We start from the raw sequence: 13,502 nt of genomic DNA, 5'->3' as shown, positions 1-13,502 counted from the left end.
ATTTTTGCATAAAAAGTACTGGTAACTTATTTAAATTGAGTTCTAATAACAAATTGATAAAAATTGAGTTCAGCCTATTTAATATTTTTAATTAAACACAATATTACATTTTACAGTGTGGAACATATTTATGTTTAATATGTTGGGTTGTATTTGATCAGTTTCAGGTGTTTGTGTAGCTGTGTTAACATGAGTCAAACACATATTTGTTAATAGTGTTAATCATAGTTCTGTCTTTAACAATTACAACACTCACACATTTGTTAACAATTCACTCAAAACATTTGTTTTTCATCGTTCTTTGTTATCCAGCTGAGACTTTGGGTATAAACCAATCAGAGTGCTCCTTATGTCACGTCATACGGCTCGTGTGTTTTCCTCTTTGATTAGCACCCAAAGAACTAAAGAAAGGATAAAAGGACATTCAGCCAATCAAATCCCTCCTAGGAACAAGAAGTCTAGAGAGGAAATGGAGCAGAGAATGAGAATCACCAGTTTAAATGTCTGAGTTTTAAACTGGTGATCCTCTAAAGAGGCTTTTATTGACTCTTTCTGTTTTCTTTACAGCTTTTTTCACCATTTAAACTGTTTAATATCAGATTTAGAAATAACTTTTGGATAGTTTTTCTACATTTCCACTAAAATGTGACACAAATAATGACTTTCTGACTTTACTTTGGACTAATCTAACGACTCAGCCTGGCTATGTTGGACTTTATGTGGAAGCAGCTCCCAGTTTGAGTTCAGGAGACAGGCACCCTCTCTACTTTGAAGATCAGCTTCAAACTTTCCTTTTTGATAAAGCTTATAGTTAGAGCTGGATCAGGTGACCCTGAACCATCCCTTAGTTATGCTTCTATAGGCTCAGGCTGTTGGTGGACTTCCCATGATGCTCTGCTTTTTTCTCCACTCCACTCTTTTCCCTCCTGATGCTTTTATGTGTCACTCCTGCATGTCCTTAACTTTTGTCTTCTCTCTCCTTAGTTTGTGTTTTGTTCTTGTCTCTCTGAGCTCATCTCTTCTCTTTCCCCTCACCCTGCAACCAGTCATGGTAGATGGTCCTCCTGGAGCCTGTTTTCACTGGGAGGATCTTTGTGTCAAAGGGAGTTCTTCCTTCCCACCATCACCAAGTGCTGCTCACAGTGGATTGTCTGATGGTTGGGGCTTTCTCTCTAATATTGGAGGCTGTTACCTTACACTGTTAAACAGCTTGAGATGACTGTTTTTGGGAATTGTCACTTATAAATAAAGTTACATTGAATGGATGCAAATGGATAGATTGTATGTATTGTATGTGACAAAGAGAAAATGATTGTTGACAGATGTATTGTTGCTTTGTGTGTCTGCAGTCTGTCAGGCTGTCTGATCACAGAGGAAGGCTGTACTTCTCTGGCCTCAGCTCTGAGCTCCAACCCTTCCCATCTGAGAGAGCTGGACCTGAGCTACAATCATCCAGGACACTCAGGAATGAAGCTGCTGTCGGCTGGACTGAAGGATCCAGGCTGGAGACTGGACACTCTCAGGTATGGAGAGAATATCTGATAGAGGAGGAAGAGCTGGAAACATTTCCTGTGTCCTTCACTCACTTCCTGTTTGTTTCCTGCAGATGAGACATGAACAATCACACATGCAGGAATATTTTCAGGGACAGACACACTAGTCTAGCTGGATAGTACATGGATATTTATGTAGGGGGTCTCCAAGGAGTCTGTTTGCAGGAACATCCATGATAACTGATAAGTCATGTTGAGAGTTTCATTAAAAGTAGACCTACAGTTAGGTCCATAAATATTTGGACAGAGACAACATTTTGTAACTTTAGATACACTCTATTAGGTCACAGGTGTACTGTACCTGAGATAGTGGCCACTGTGTAGCTAATAAAGTGTCAGCCATGTGTATGTTTCTCATGCTGTATGTCCACAGTGACAGTCAGTAACACTGACAGAAGGATGAAGCAAGGCTGTGAATCATTTCAGTCTGTGTGTGTGACAAAGAGGCAGACAGGAGCAGCTAACATTTGGAAATGGCAGCTTAAATACTGGAAACTTTGATAAGCTAATGCTGCTAGGCTAATGCTGTTAATGGCCGTGTTAAAATTAATATTTCATTCTCATTCTGTTGTTTGAGAACAATAACAGAAAAATATGTACTTGAGAACACATTTATTATGAATTGTGAATGTTGAGTTTGTTAGAATACATCATGGTCACACAAATCCTGAGCAGAGCAAAGTGACCTACTTAGCATTAGCTGCTCAAGCTGTAGAAAGCAAGGGAAAATAGTATTAGCAATAGCTGCTAATGGCAGCCTACTTAGCATAAACTCTTCACATCGTTATAACGCAAGGGAAAAGAGTCACTAATGGCAGCCTATTTAGCATTAACTTCTCACATCATTATAACACAAGAGAAATGGGTATTGGCATTAGATACTAATGCTTATTCACCTCAATTTAGCTTTAGCTGCTAATGGCAGCCTACTTAGCATGAACTCCTCACATCGTTGTAACCCAAGGGAAAAGAGTATTAGCATTAGCTACTCACATTGTTAAAAAGTAAGGGAAAACAGTGTTAGCAGTAGCGGATAATGTTAATTCACCTCCAATTAGCATTAGCTCCGAACATCAGCCTACCTAGCACTAGCTGCTCACATTGATATAAGGAAAGGGAAAACGGCATTAGCATTAACTGCTAATAATTATTCAGCCCTAATTAGAATTAGCCGTTAATGTCAACCTTCTCACATCGTTGTAACCCAAGGGAAAACATTATTAGCATTAGCTACTCTCATTGTTAGTAAGGGAAAACAGTGTTAGCATTATCGGGTAATGCTAACTTGCATCAAATTAGCATTAGCTAATAATGACAACCTACGTAGCTTTAGCTGTTCACATTGTTATAAAGCAAAGGAAAACGATATGAGCTGTTGGGTCTGTGTTTCCACAGGCCCCGCTAGTTTAGAGACTTATTCCTCATGAAGGAAAAAACAAGGCAACAGCGGTCGATCGATTTACTTGCGCAAGGGAGGCCTAGTCGGTATCTCAGGAACGCACTTCGAATCCTACCACAAAATGACCCCGACTCCGGCCTCCGCTCGCTGCCTTTTATTGGAAAAACAGTTACAATACACAACACAACACAACACAAGCACCTCCCACCGTAAAACCCCCCAATGGTTCTAAGACAAGGCACTATGTGTGTTTGTGTGTATGTATGTGCAAGAACTTGTGTGTGTGTGTATGTGAGAATGTGTGTGTGTGTCATGGGGGTGCGTTTGTGTGACCTCCTGCTCACCAAAAGGATCGTAAAAGCAGGAAGCTTACAACACAAGAAACAGATCTTTCAGATAGAATGTATCTGCAATAAAACCCACGTCAGCCTCCCCCAGCACCAAATTGGCTGGAGAAGTGGTCAGGATCAAAGGAATGGCTTTGATCCTACTGCTTGAACTAAGACTTTACGAATTTAAGAAACACAATGGCAACATTCAACAATTTGACTTAACATGAGCATTAGGTTCTAATGCGTATTCACCTTAAATTAGACATAGGTGCTCATGGCGGTCTACTTAGCATTAGCTGCTTACATTGTTATAAAGCAAGGGAAAATAATGTTAGCATTAGCTGCTCACATTGTTATAACGCAAGGGAAAAGAGTGTTAGCATTAGCTGCTTGCATTGTTAAAAAGTAAGGGAAAACAGTGTTAGCATTAGCGCATAATGCTAATTCTCATCAAATTAGCATTAGTTAATAACGGCAACCTACTTAGCATTAACTGCTCACTAATATAATGCTAATTCACATCAAATTAGCATTAGCTGCTCACATTGTTATAACGCAAGGGAAAAGAGTGTTAGAATTAACTACTCGCATTGTGAAAAAGTAAGGGAAAACAGTGTTAGCATTAGTGTATAATGCTAATTCACATGAAATTAGCTTTAGCTGCTCACATTGTTATAAGGAAAGGGAAAACTGTATTAGCATTAGCTGCTAATAATTATTTACCCGTAATTAGAATTAGCCGCTAATGGCAACCTACTTAGCATTAACTCCTCAAATAGTTATAATGCAGGGAAAAAGAGTTAGCATTATCGGATAATGCTCATTCACATCAAATTACCACTAGCTAGTAACGGCAGCCTACTTAGTATTAGCTGCTCAAGTTGTAGAAAGCAAGGGAAAACAGTATTAGCATTAGCTGCTAATGGCAGCCTACTTAGCATAAACTCTTCACATCGTTATAATGCAAGGGAAAAGAGTCACTATTGGCAGCCTATTTAGCATTAACTTCTTACATCATTATAGCACAAGAGAAAAGGGTATTAGCGTTAGCTACTAATGCTTATTCACCTCAAATTAGCTTTAGCTGCTAATTGCAGCCTACTTTGCATGAACTCCTCTGTAATATAATTGCTAATTCACATCAAAATAGCATTAGCTGCTCACATTGTTATAATTAAAGAGAAAACGGTATTAGCATTAGCTGCCAATAATTATTCACTCCTAATTAGAATAAGCCACTGGAAAAGTTCAGAACTCTGTTTGCTAAAGATTTAGGTGTTTCTCAATAGCTCTTTCTCATTTGAGAAACAAATAAATTCTGTTATTAAAACCAGCTTTTTCCAGCTTTTTACACTGGTTAACAGTACGTCGTAGAATCGACTTCAAGATTTTGTTGTTTGTCTTTAAATCTCTGAATGGGTTCAGATCTTATCTCTCGGACCTGTTAACAAAAATAATCCAAGTATAGCCCTCAGGTCTGCAGATAAGTTGCTTCTGACTTTCCCCAGAACTAGATGTAAAAACAGAGGTGAGCGAGCTTTATCGATCGCTGCAGCCAAACTCTGGAACAGTCGGCCCTTCACATTAGGTCTTCACCAACACTCGACATTTTTAAAACCCGGTTGGAAACACATTTGTACTCTCTAGCTTTCAATTATGATGAGTCTTTTATAGTAATTACTGTGTGTGTTTCCTATTTTATCTCTACTATGTACAGCACTTTGGCTCAACCTGTGTTGTTTTTAGATGTGCTTATAAATAAATGTAGATTTTTTTTTTATTTGAATGCCTAAAACAGTGGAGCCATGCTTTGAGCCATCCTCAGTGTCTAAAAGTGTATGAGAGCCATGTAATGTCCATGTGCTGACTGTGCTGTTCTGACCCCCCTCCTCCTTTCAGGGTGGAGCCTGCTGGAGTCCGATGGTTGAAACCAGGTCTGAGGAAGTGTAAGTATGTTTTTAATGTGATTCATGAAAACAAAGCAGCACACATTCAACCATCTTCATCATTCACATCTCAGATGTCAGGAGTCATCATCAAAGTGTAAATCAATGAACAGATGATGGATCAATAACTGCAGCTGGATTGTGTTTGTTCTCTCCATCAGATTCCTGTCAACTCACAATCGACACAAACACAGTACACACAAACCTCCAACTGTCTGACAACAACAGGAAGGTGACACATGTGTGGGAGGTTCAGTCATATCCTGATCATCCAGACAGATTTGATGTTTATCCTGAGCTGCTGTGTAGAAATGGTCTGACTGGTCGCTGTTACTGGGAGGTTGAGTGGAGAGGAGACGTTTGTATATCAGTGAGTTACAGAAGAATCACAAGGAAAGGAGGCAGTGATGACTGTGAGTTTGGAGGGAATGATCAGTCCTGGAGTCTGAACTGTTATAGTGATGGTTCTCGTTCTGTCTGGCACAAAAACAGACAAACATCCATCTCCTCCTCCTCTTCCTCCTCCTCTGTCTCTAACAGAGTAGCAGTATATGTGGACTGTCCTGCTGGCACTTTGTCCTTCTACAGAGTCTCCTCTGACACTCTGATCCACCTCCACACCTTCAACACCACATTCACTGAAACTCTCTATCCTGGGTTTTTAGTCTGGTCTCCTGCTTCCTCAGTGTCCCTGTGCTGAGTTGAGTGTAAAGAGTGTCCTCCTGTTAGAGAAACACTCTGACTGTTGAACAGATAGTTCAGTCTGTACATGTCTGTCTCTTTCACTCAGAAACACGTTTTCAGATTCATGGATTCAATCAGTTGATGTTTGAAACTGTTCTAAATGATTCCTTGTAAACTTCTTCCTTTTCAGTCCTTTAAAGATGGAAGCTCCCATTATTCCAGGATCCACATGTTGGTTACTTAGTTGTTTGATTGCCAGCCGAGCCTCCTGTGAGGAAAAGCCAGAGGCTGCCAGTGATGTAGCCTACTGTCTAGGATCAATGTCAGTTTCACTGAATTGTATCTTCAGTAGCTGTTTGCTCCAATACAGTTGTCAGGTTTATATGGTTGATTGTCATTTATGCTTCGAAATATTTACTCATATATGCTTAGAGTTTATAATCGATGTCATATTGATAGGGGTCTGATCCTTAGTAGTCTGCAAAGACTTTGTGTGCATTCCAGAGTGTTCTGGCATACACACTCAGATCCTAGGGTCATGGGAAGAGGTTATATCTTCTCTTACTGATATATGGTATAGTAAACACATCTATATCTGTTTTAGTCTAAGTGCCTTTTGTTTAGATGAACTGCTGGACTTCCAGACCAGCAGCAGTCGTTTATGGGGTCACATTCTGACCCCACACACACACACACACACACACACACGCACACATACAGTACTCTTTGTTCACATGTATACCTATGTAAGACGTCATGTGTTAATGAGCCTATGCATATTCATGTAACCTCAATAAAAGAGCAGTGTTACGAGGGAGCAGACGAGAGCAACTGAAGTCAAGTGGAAGGAACGACAATGGCTCGGGCCTCCCTCGTATACGAGTAACAAAAAGAACTTTGCCTGCTTGGTGTCTAATGCTTTTTGCTGTTGTATTAAAATTCTCTCGTTCCAGCGGCGGGTCTGTGCTAGACAGACCCATCAACAGTCACACGTGTTAGCATCATTTAGCTACAGTGGTCCTGAAGCAGCTTCAGACCTCACTGATCACATGACTCTGGTCACCTGGACTCAGTGTTTCTGAAGCAGTGTGCTGGGTTTTTAAAAATACGTGGCTGCTGCCTGATGTTGGGCCCACAGAGGAAGACGACTCACTCACTCTTCTTTACTTCCTCCTTAAACATGTGGAAGGAGAGCAAAGTGCTGCCAGACTCTTATTTATGACAGGAACAGAATAAACCACAGCAAACTGTTCCAGTTATTCATCTTCATCACAATCTATTTATTTATGATGGTGTCTTCAGTCTGAGGGTTTGAAGTTTCCATGTCTGTGTGATGTGTGGTGTGAAGGCTGCTGGTTAAACTGGGACTCACTGTTTAAAGCACTGAGTGCTCATAGAGAGATGCTCCATGAGTCCCAGTACAGACTACAAACATGGTGGAAACTTAGCTTTGATATCCACACACTCTGCACGTCTGTGAGTAAATGTGATGAAGATGTGCAGAGATCTGTGTACAAACAGGAGAAAGACTGTAAAGACTCTGTGCTTCTAACAGCCTCTGTTAACATATGTGAGGCTGTTTGTTGTTGTTACCATGGAGCTTTTCACTGTTTGGGTCTGTGTCAGCTTCACAGGTCATGTGATCAGGTTTGTTCTGTGAAAGCTAGACGATGGTTCAGTGTCAGGGTTTGTTTGCATTCATCAATAAATATCTAAATAAATAAAAGACTCCATGTTTTTTCTTTCATCATGTGACCTCTGCTCATCCATCTCTGTGTATATCAGGATACATTTAGTTAATAATACACGAGTCAGAAAAATCAAACAGAGTTATTACCTGTAATAAATGTGAAAGTAAAGATTCCTTCAGTGATAACCAGGCAGGACTGAAACACATCCAAGCTCACAGCTGTCACCACGGTAACAGCACCGTCCATCCACAGGTGAGGGGAGGAGCAAAAAGAGGGACTTTCACCATTTTATACTAAAAACACTCAACTAATGTTTCTAATATGAAAACAAATAAGCCCACATTATTTTAAGCATTTATTAAAAATTAATAATAATGATTTCCTCCTGATCTCATTTCCATACCAGAGAAAACTGTGGTGTATATTGAGGTGGAGGGTGTGGTCTATGGCTCAGGTGTAGAGTGAGGGTGGGGTCCTGTGAGCACCACAGCAGCATGCTGGGACTGCTGAGTGTGGAGGAGGGAGTGATGATGACATCAGAGCTGCAGCAAAACAGTCAGCAGCACAGAGACCACTGAATACACAGTCTATTCATCTTTGGATAGATACAATATATAGCACAATATTGAATTACAGAGACACGCTGTGTGAGCTGGGACTTCCACAGATACACTGACGTCAGTATCCAGAGCAATGTTCCCTCTAAGCTGCACACGTGCGCAATTGCGCATTGCTGGCATGGTCTCTGCGCACAGAAAATCTGCGTTGCGCACAAAAAAAATCTAACCTGAATTGAAATTAAAATTAAAACTTTAACAATTCTGTTTTGCTGTGTTAGTCAGTAAGTGACTGGCTGCTCCCGTATGGGATTAGAACGATGCCACCTTATCCCATAGTCCAGCCAATGATGCGATTCACATTCGTATATACGCAGCTAATCAACGTCATTGACAGGCTATGACAGCGTCCGTATGTGCCGACACCGGTGTTTTAGCTAGCAAAGCGGCGTGGCTGATGTGGAGTGAAGCCACGTTAATGACAACGTGTACAACCATTGGAGATGTGAGCAGGACAGACGGAACAATTGACGGAAAAAGTGTGGACTTTATACCAGTTTTCAATTATGTTGATAGGCCACATAAAACCAGAGTTATGATAAAAATATATGCAATGTTTGGTTTTCTTCCTGAATACTATCGTTGTTTATATTTACTGCGGGAAGAAACGGTAAAAACGGCGTTTTATAAGGAAAACGCTCGAAAGCACTCTCCGCCTGTGGGCAAAACCAAAACCAAACAAACCCCACCCTTTCCTATTGGTCGAAAAATGTACCATGTTGACCAATCAAAAAATGATATGGCAATGTGGCATCTAGTTGTTAAGAAACGGGATGAAGTTTCAGGAGTGACGGCGGTGTTCTGAGATGTGAGAGATTTGTGACGTTTAGCGCAAATCTTGTGTAGTTAGTGTGTAGTGTAGTCAATAGTTTTGTTGTGTGTGTCAGAACAATGAGGCGGCTGCTGAATGTTACAGGTGTTACAGGAGTGATACATCTCCTGTTGTCAGGCCTGCAGGCAGTGGCGGTCCTAGCCTGTTTGGCTCCCTGGGCGAACACTCCCTCTGGCGCCCGCCCCCCACACACACACAGACACACACATAAAACATATTAAGGATTGTACATTAACATAAAACTGTTGTCGGACCCATACTGAATTTCACCAGAGAAACATACACACATATGAAGAGAGAGTATGCATAGTATGCAAACGGCTACCAAACAGCCATCATAATACGTCATACATGGAGAACAGGACAAATCAACAATTGACAATGACTAATTAATATTAAAATCTGTAACATAATGTTTGGAGTTTAGTCTGTTACTGTTACTATTTTTACCATTTCTTCTTGGAGCAACTGTAACCCACATAATTTCCTTAGGGATTAATAAAGATTCTGATTGTTTCAGGATGACCTGCCATTATCCAATGACACATCTGCTTACCTGTATCTTTTGCTCATTTCTCCTCCTCTTCTTTTCTCTTTTTCTAAACTGAGCCCCTGATGACTTTGAACTTTTCTTGTCCATCTTCCATTGGTTTTAATTTTGCACTCCAGTATGAACACAAATCCCCCAACTCGAGGATCACCACAACATAACCTAACAGACCTACAGCTTAGTTCACAGATTCACTTTGTCTAAGGTTTATTTCTGGGATTTCGCACAACCCAGGATTCAAATCATGAATACATAATGGGCTTGGATTTACATCATTATGAATGAAATGTGCTCTTTGGAAGCAATGGGGAGTTCTTTCCCTGTTACTCACAAGAGCAGTAGAGAATTTTGTCTGCCACTTACTGAAGATATGCATAGTCCGATTAAGATATTTACTATAAAAATTTTATTAATTATAATATTATGTTTGGTTTGTTCAGAACAGCATATAAAGCACTTCTTTTTCTTTTCTTTTTTCATAGCACAGACAATACATTTTAAAAGGAATTTTTCAAAAACAGAAACAGTCTAGTTTTAATCCTTACTACAGGGCATTTCTCACTAGCATGGATAAGTTATTTTGATTCATTTTAATCATGTATTTCATGCTATAAAATATTACACTCCAGCTGGTCTGTGTTTGTGGATGACAGGTAGCAGTGGGCGTTGTTGTTCGTGTCCAGGACCGTTTTCTTTTAGTCTGTGGTTAATAAAAGCAAACACCTCTGTTCTTCTTGAGTTTCCTGTTTCTGGTGAAAATGCATCAGCTGAAAGTGAAGCTGTGGGGTTTTCACACATGATAAAATCTAAAAAGATTAAACAGGTACTTTTTTAAAAAAGTATGATTCCGTTACAAGCAAACATCCTTCACCTTTTAATGAGAGTTCCCTTCAGCTTACTCGTTTTGCTGTTTTAATAAACTTTAGCATCAGTATTGACATTTGGAATAAAATTGTACTTTTATTTTGTTTGTTTGTTTTGTTTTTTCACTGTTTCTGACATTAACCAGCTGATAACATCACTATGTTTTCTTCTTTCACATAAAAAAACAACAAAAAACAATAACAACAACAAAAATAGTGCAAACTATAAATAAACCAAGCGTGAAACTGCTCTGGACTGTAAACCCTCTAGATTTGTGATGTTGCTGACTTTGATTTTCATATATTTTTTTGCACTGCAGTGCCCGAGTTCCTGACTGACAGATCATTACAAATCATTCCCTCATCTGATCTGTTCTTTGACTTGACTGACCATCGACTCTATAAAACTCTGAGGAACAAAGTGAAAGATAAGGTTGCAACCTAACAAAATACCTTTTAAAGGCGCAATTGAAGTAATTAAGGACAATGCGTTGTACTTTAATTTTATTTTTGTTAGGAGACCTGGGTCGTCGACCCAGAGTTTTGAGTTTTCATTATTACTGAACTTTGACTTTGCCATTATTTATTGTTTCTAGTCTTTTGGTTTCTTTGTTGGAGTTCTGCCTCCTGGTTTCTGTTCGTGTTCCATAGTTGCTCTGTCTCCCCTGTCTGCTGTGTCCCCTTGTCAAGTCCGCATCTCTGTGTTATGTTTCCTGTTTTACTTTGAAAATCCGTGTCTCATTTCAGCCCCAGCTGTGTTTCCCTCCTGTCTCTCATTCCCTGATTGCTCCCTCTGTGTATTTAAGCCCTGTGTTTTCCTTTGTCTGTGTTGTGATCTAGCCTTATCCTATGCTGTGTGGTCTGTCTGCTTGTGTAAGTTTATTTGTATTCTCAGTTTGGTTACATTTGAGTTCAGCATTAAAGCTGTTTTGAGTTCATGTTTTTGCCTCTGAGTGTCTGCACATTGGGTCCTCCTTTCCACCACTCCTGCCTGCACACAGCCTACACATGACAATTTTGCAAAGGGTCCAGGTTTTAATCTCTGTTATGAAGCTGTTATCTGTTGAAAACTAAAGTCACGGCTATCTGAAATTCCTGTGTGGTATGATTATTCACACTCATATCCAGCCCCTCCCTGAACTTAGAGTGAGGTGTATTTCCCCATGAGTGGGTTACACATGAAAATACAAAAATTATTCACATTGAAATTCTAATTCTAATGAGTGTACCTAGCTTGAATCTATTACAAGTGTGGTGGCACGGAGGAGGAGGAAACTGAGAAAGCAACTAAATAGTACTGAAAACACCACCTGGGATGGGGAGGTTCCACCCCAAGAACTATTACATTATTCAGTGCAAAAGTTGTGCCAGTTGCAAAGGTACACGATGGTTATTGACAAGGCAGAGGCGTTACGAGGCAATTCAAATAAGTTTATTAAACAAAATAACTGAAAATAATATGGAGCTACAGCAAGGAAAAGAGCAAATTTAGTGGCAGGACTTACAATATCACAAGACAATTAATTAAAATACTTAATTACCAAACAATGCTTAAAATGATAAGATTCACTGCAACTGAGCAAAATAGCTATACGGTTAAAGACAGGCCACTTGTGGAGGCAATCTACAGGGAGGAGTGCCCAAAGGGTGCTACCAGTTACTCACCTGTGAGGTCGCACTGCAATCTCCATTGCAACTTAAATGACCTGTTATACTCTTATCCCAGTGTTTACACTTACATGCATAACAGGGAATCTTACAAAATGTGCCTAGCCCCTGTCCAGCAAATGACCGTCTCTACTAAAACAAACAAAAAAAGTAAAATAAACCTATAAAGGAAGCAATAAAGGAACTATTCAGTAAACAATATAAAAACAGCAGCATATGAAACACAATTAAAATACTACAATTAAAAGCAACATCAGTCGTACCCAAGCTGGGCACCAACAGAGCACAGTGTAGCAGAGGTGCATACACAAATGGCACACAACAAGACTAAAACATAATAGAAAAAAAGAAAGTTAAAACAAAACCAGTCACAATAACACAACAAGAAATCACAGAAGTCAACAAGACAGCAGCAGTACACCTATAACAAGAGAGAAGTTCAGTTATCCGAGGTCCACCCTACTGTAAGCCACATTGCAGACCTCGTACAAGGATCCTAGTCACCACTCTTTAACAGTTACACAGCCAAACGATCGTCAGAGGAAATTAGTCCCATCTGCAACGCTAAGGTCAGGCTGTGATCGTCACCAGCTATAACAGTGTTCATGTAGCTGCTGTGCTCTGTGTTGGTACAGGGCATTGAAGATGTTAACAGTGGGTGGATTAAATTTTTTAAACAGCACTTTCAGAAAGACATCTTCTCTGATGAAATTTACTCCGCACTGCTGTGTAATCCATTATTGTAAATTTAAACATTATCAATTTTTAGCATGGATGATGATAGATGATAACAAATACGACTGGTTTTTGAGTTTTCCAGCTAGAGTGGACAAGGCTAACCATCGGGCTTTCAAATCTCTGTATTTATATGTGTGTATATATATAATATTCTGCTCAAGTTCTGTAACTTCTGTTGGTGCTGTGCTTTTGGAAACCGAATTTCCCAGAGGAAACCACCCGAGGGATTAATAAAGTTCTATCTTATCTCTTCTTATCTTATCTTCAAATGACAGCCAACTGTGCCAAGACCTTGTCACTTATGTCTTGTTCGTAGTTCTCAAACTGAAGGCATGCCGGACATTCATTGTAACAATTGGAGAAATTTCAGCAGACACGCAAACTGAGGAGAACTTGATATTCACACCGTGCAGTAAGAGTAGAGCTAGCAGGCAGCCACTGGAGCTGCAGATGCCTCGACATATCTAATTAATGCACCACCACACACACCCGCAAACTCAGTCACAGGCTAGCAAGAACCAAACAGGTTAATGCTAAACTTAAAAAACCTTCTCTCCAAGACCATATATGCTCTGCTAGCTCTTTGTGCCCCTCGCTCTGTACTGTACACCCAGCCGATGAGGAAAAAC

The 13,502-nt window shown here is 40.0% G+C and overlaps 2 protein-coding genes across 2 annotated transcripts in view; both read left to right on the top strand.

Annotated features, from left to right (window-relative positions):
* LOC134624712 (NLR family CARD domain-containing protein 3-like) overlaps positions 1-7,611 on the top strand; it is a 33,902-nt gene extending 26,291 nt beyond the window's left edge. Inside the window, exons 9-11 of the mRNA XM_063469730.1 lie at positions 1,350-1,523; positions 5,184-5,230; positions 5,392-7,611. Coding sequence (XP_063325800.1) covers positions 1,350-1,523; positions 5,184-5,230; positions 5,392-5,930 — 760 coding nt within the window. The 3' untranslated portion in view covers positions 5,931-7,611. The remainder of the gene's footprint in view (positions 1-1,349; positions 1,524-5,183; positions 5,231-5,391) is intronic.
* The window catches only part of LOC134623853 (GTPase IMAP family member 8-like), a 520,463-nt gene that overhangs the window by 452,082 nt on the left and 54,879 nt on the right, over positions 1-13,502 (top strand). The window lies entirely within an intron of this gene.

This window comes from Pelmatolapia mariae, linkage group LG3_W, assembly GCF_036321145.2.
Source record: "Pelmatolapia mariae isolate MD_Pm_ZW linkage group LG3_W, Pm_UMD_F_2, whole genome shotgun sequence".
Lineage (NCBI taxonomy): Eukaryota > Metazoa > Chordata > Actinopteri > Cichliformes > Cichlidae > Pelmatolapia > Pelmatolapia mariae.
Note: the sequence above shows the minus strand (reverse complement) of the source record. Positions and strands in the feature narration are given on the sequence as shown.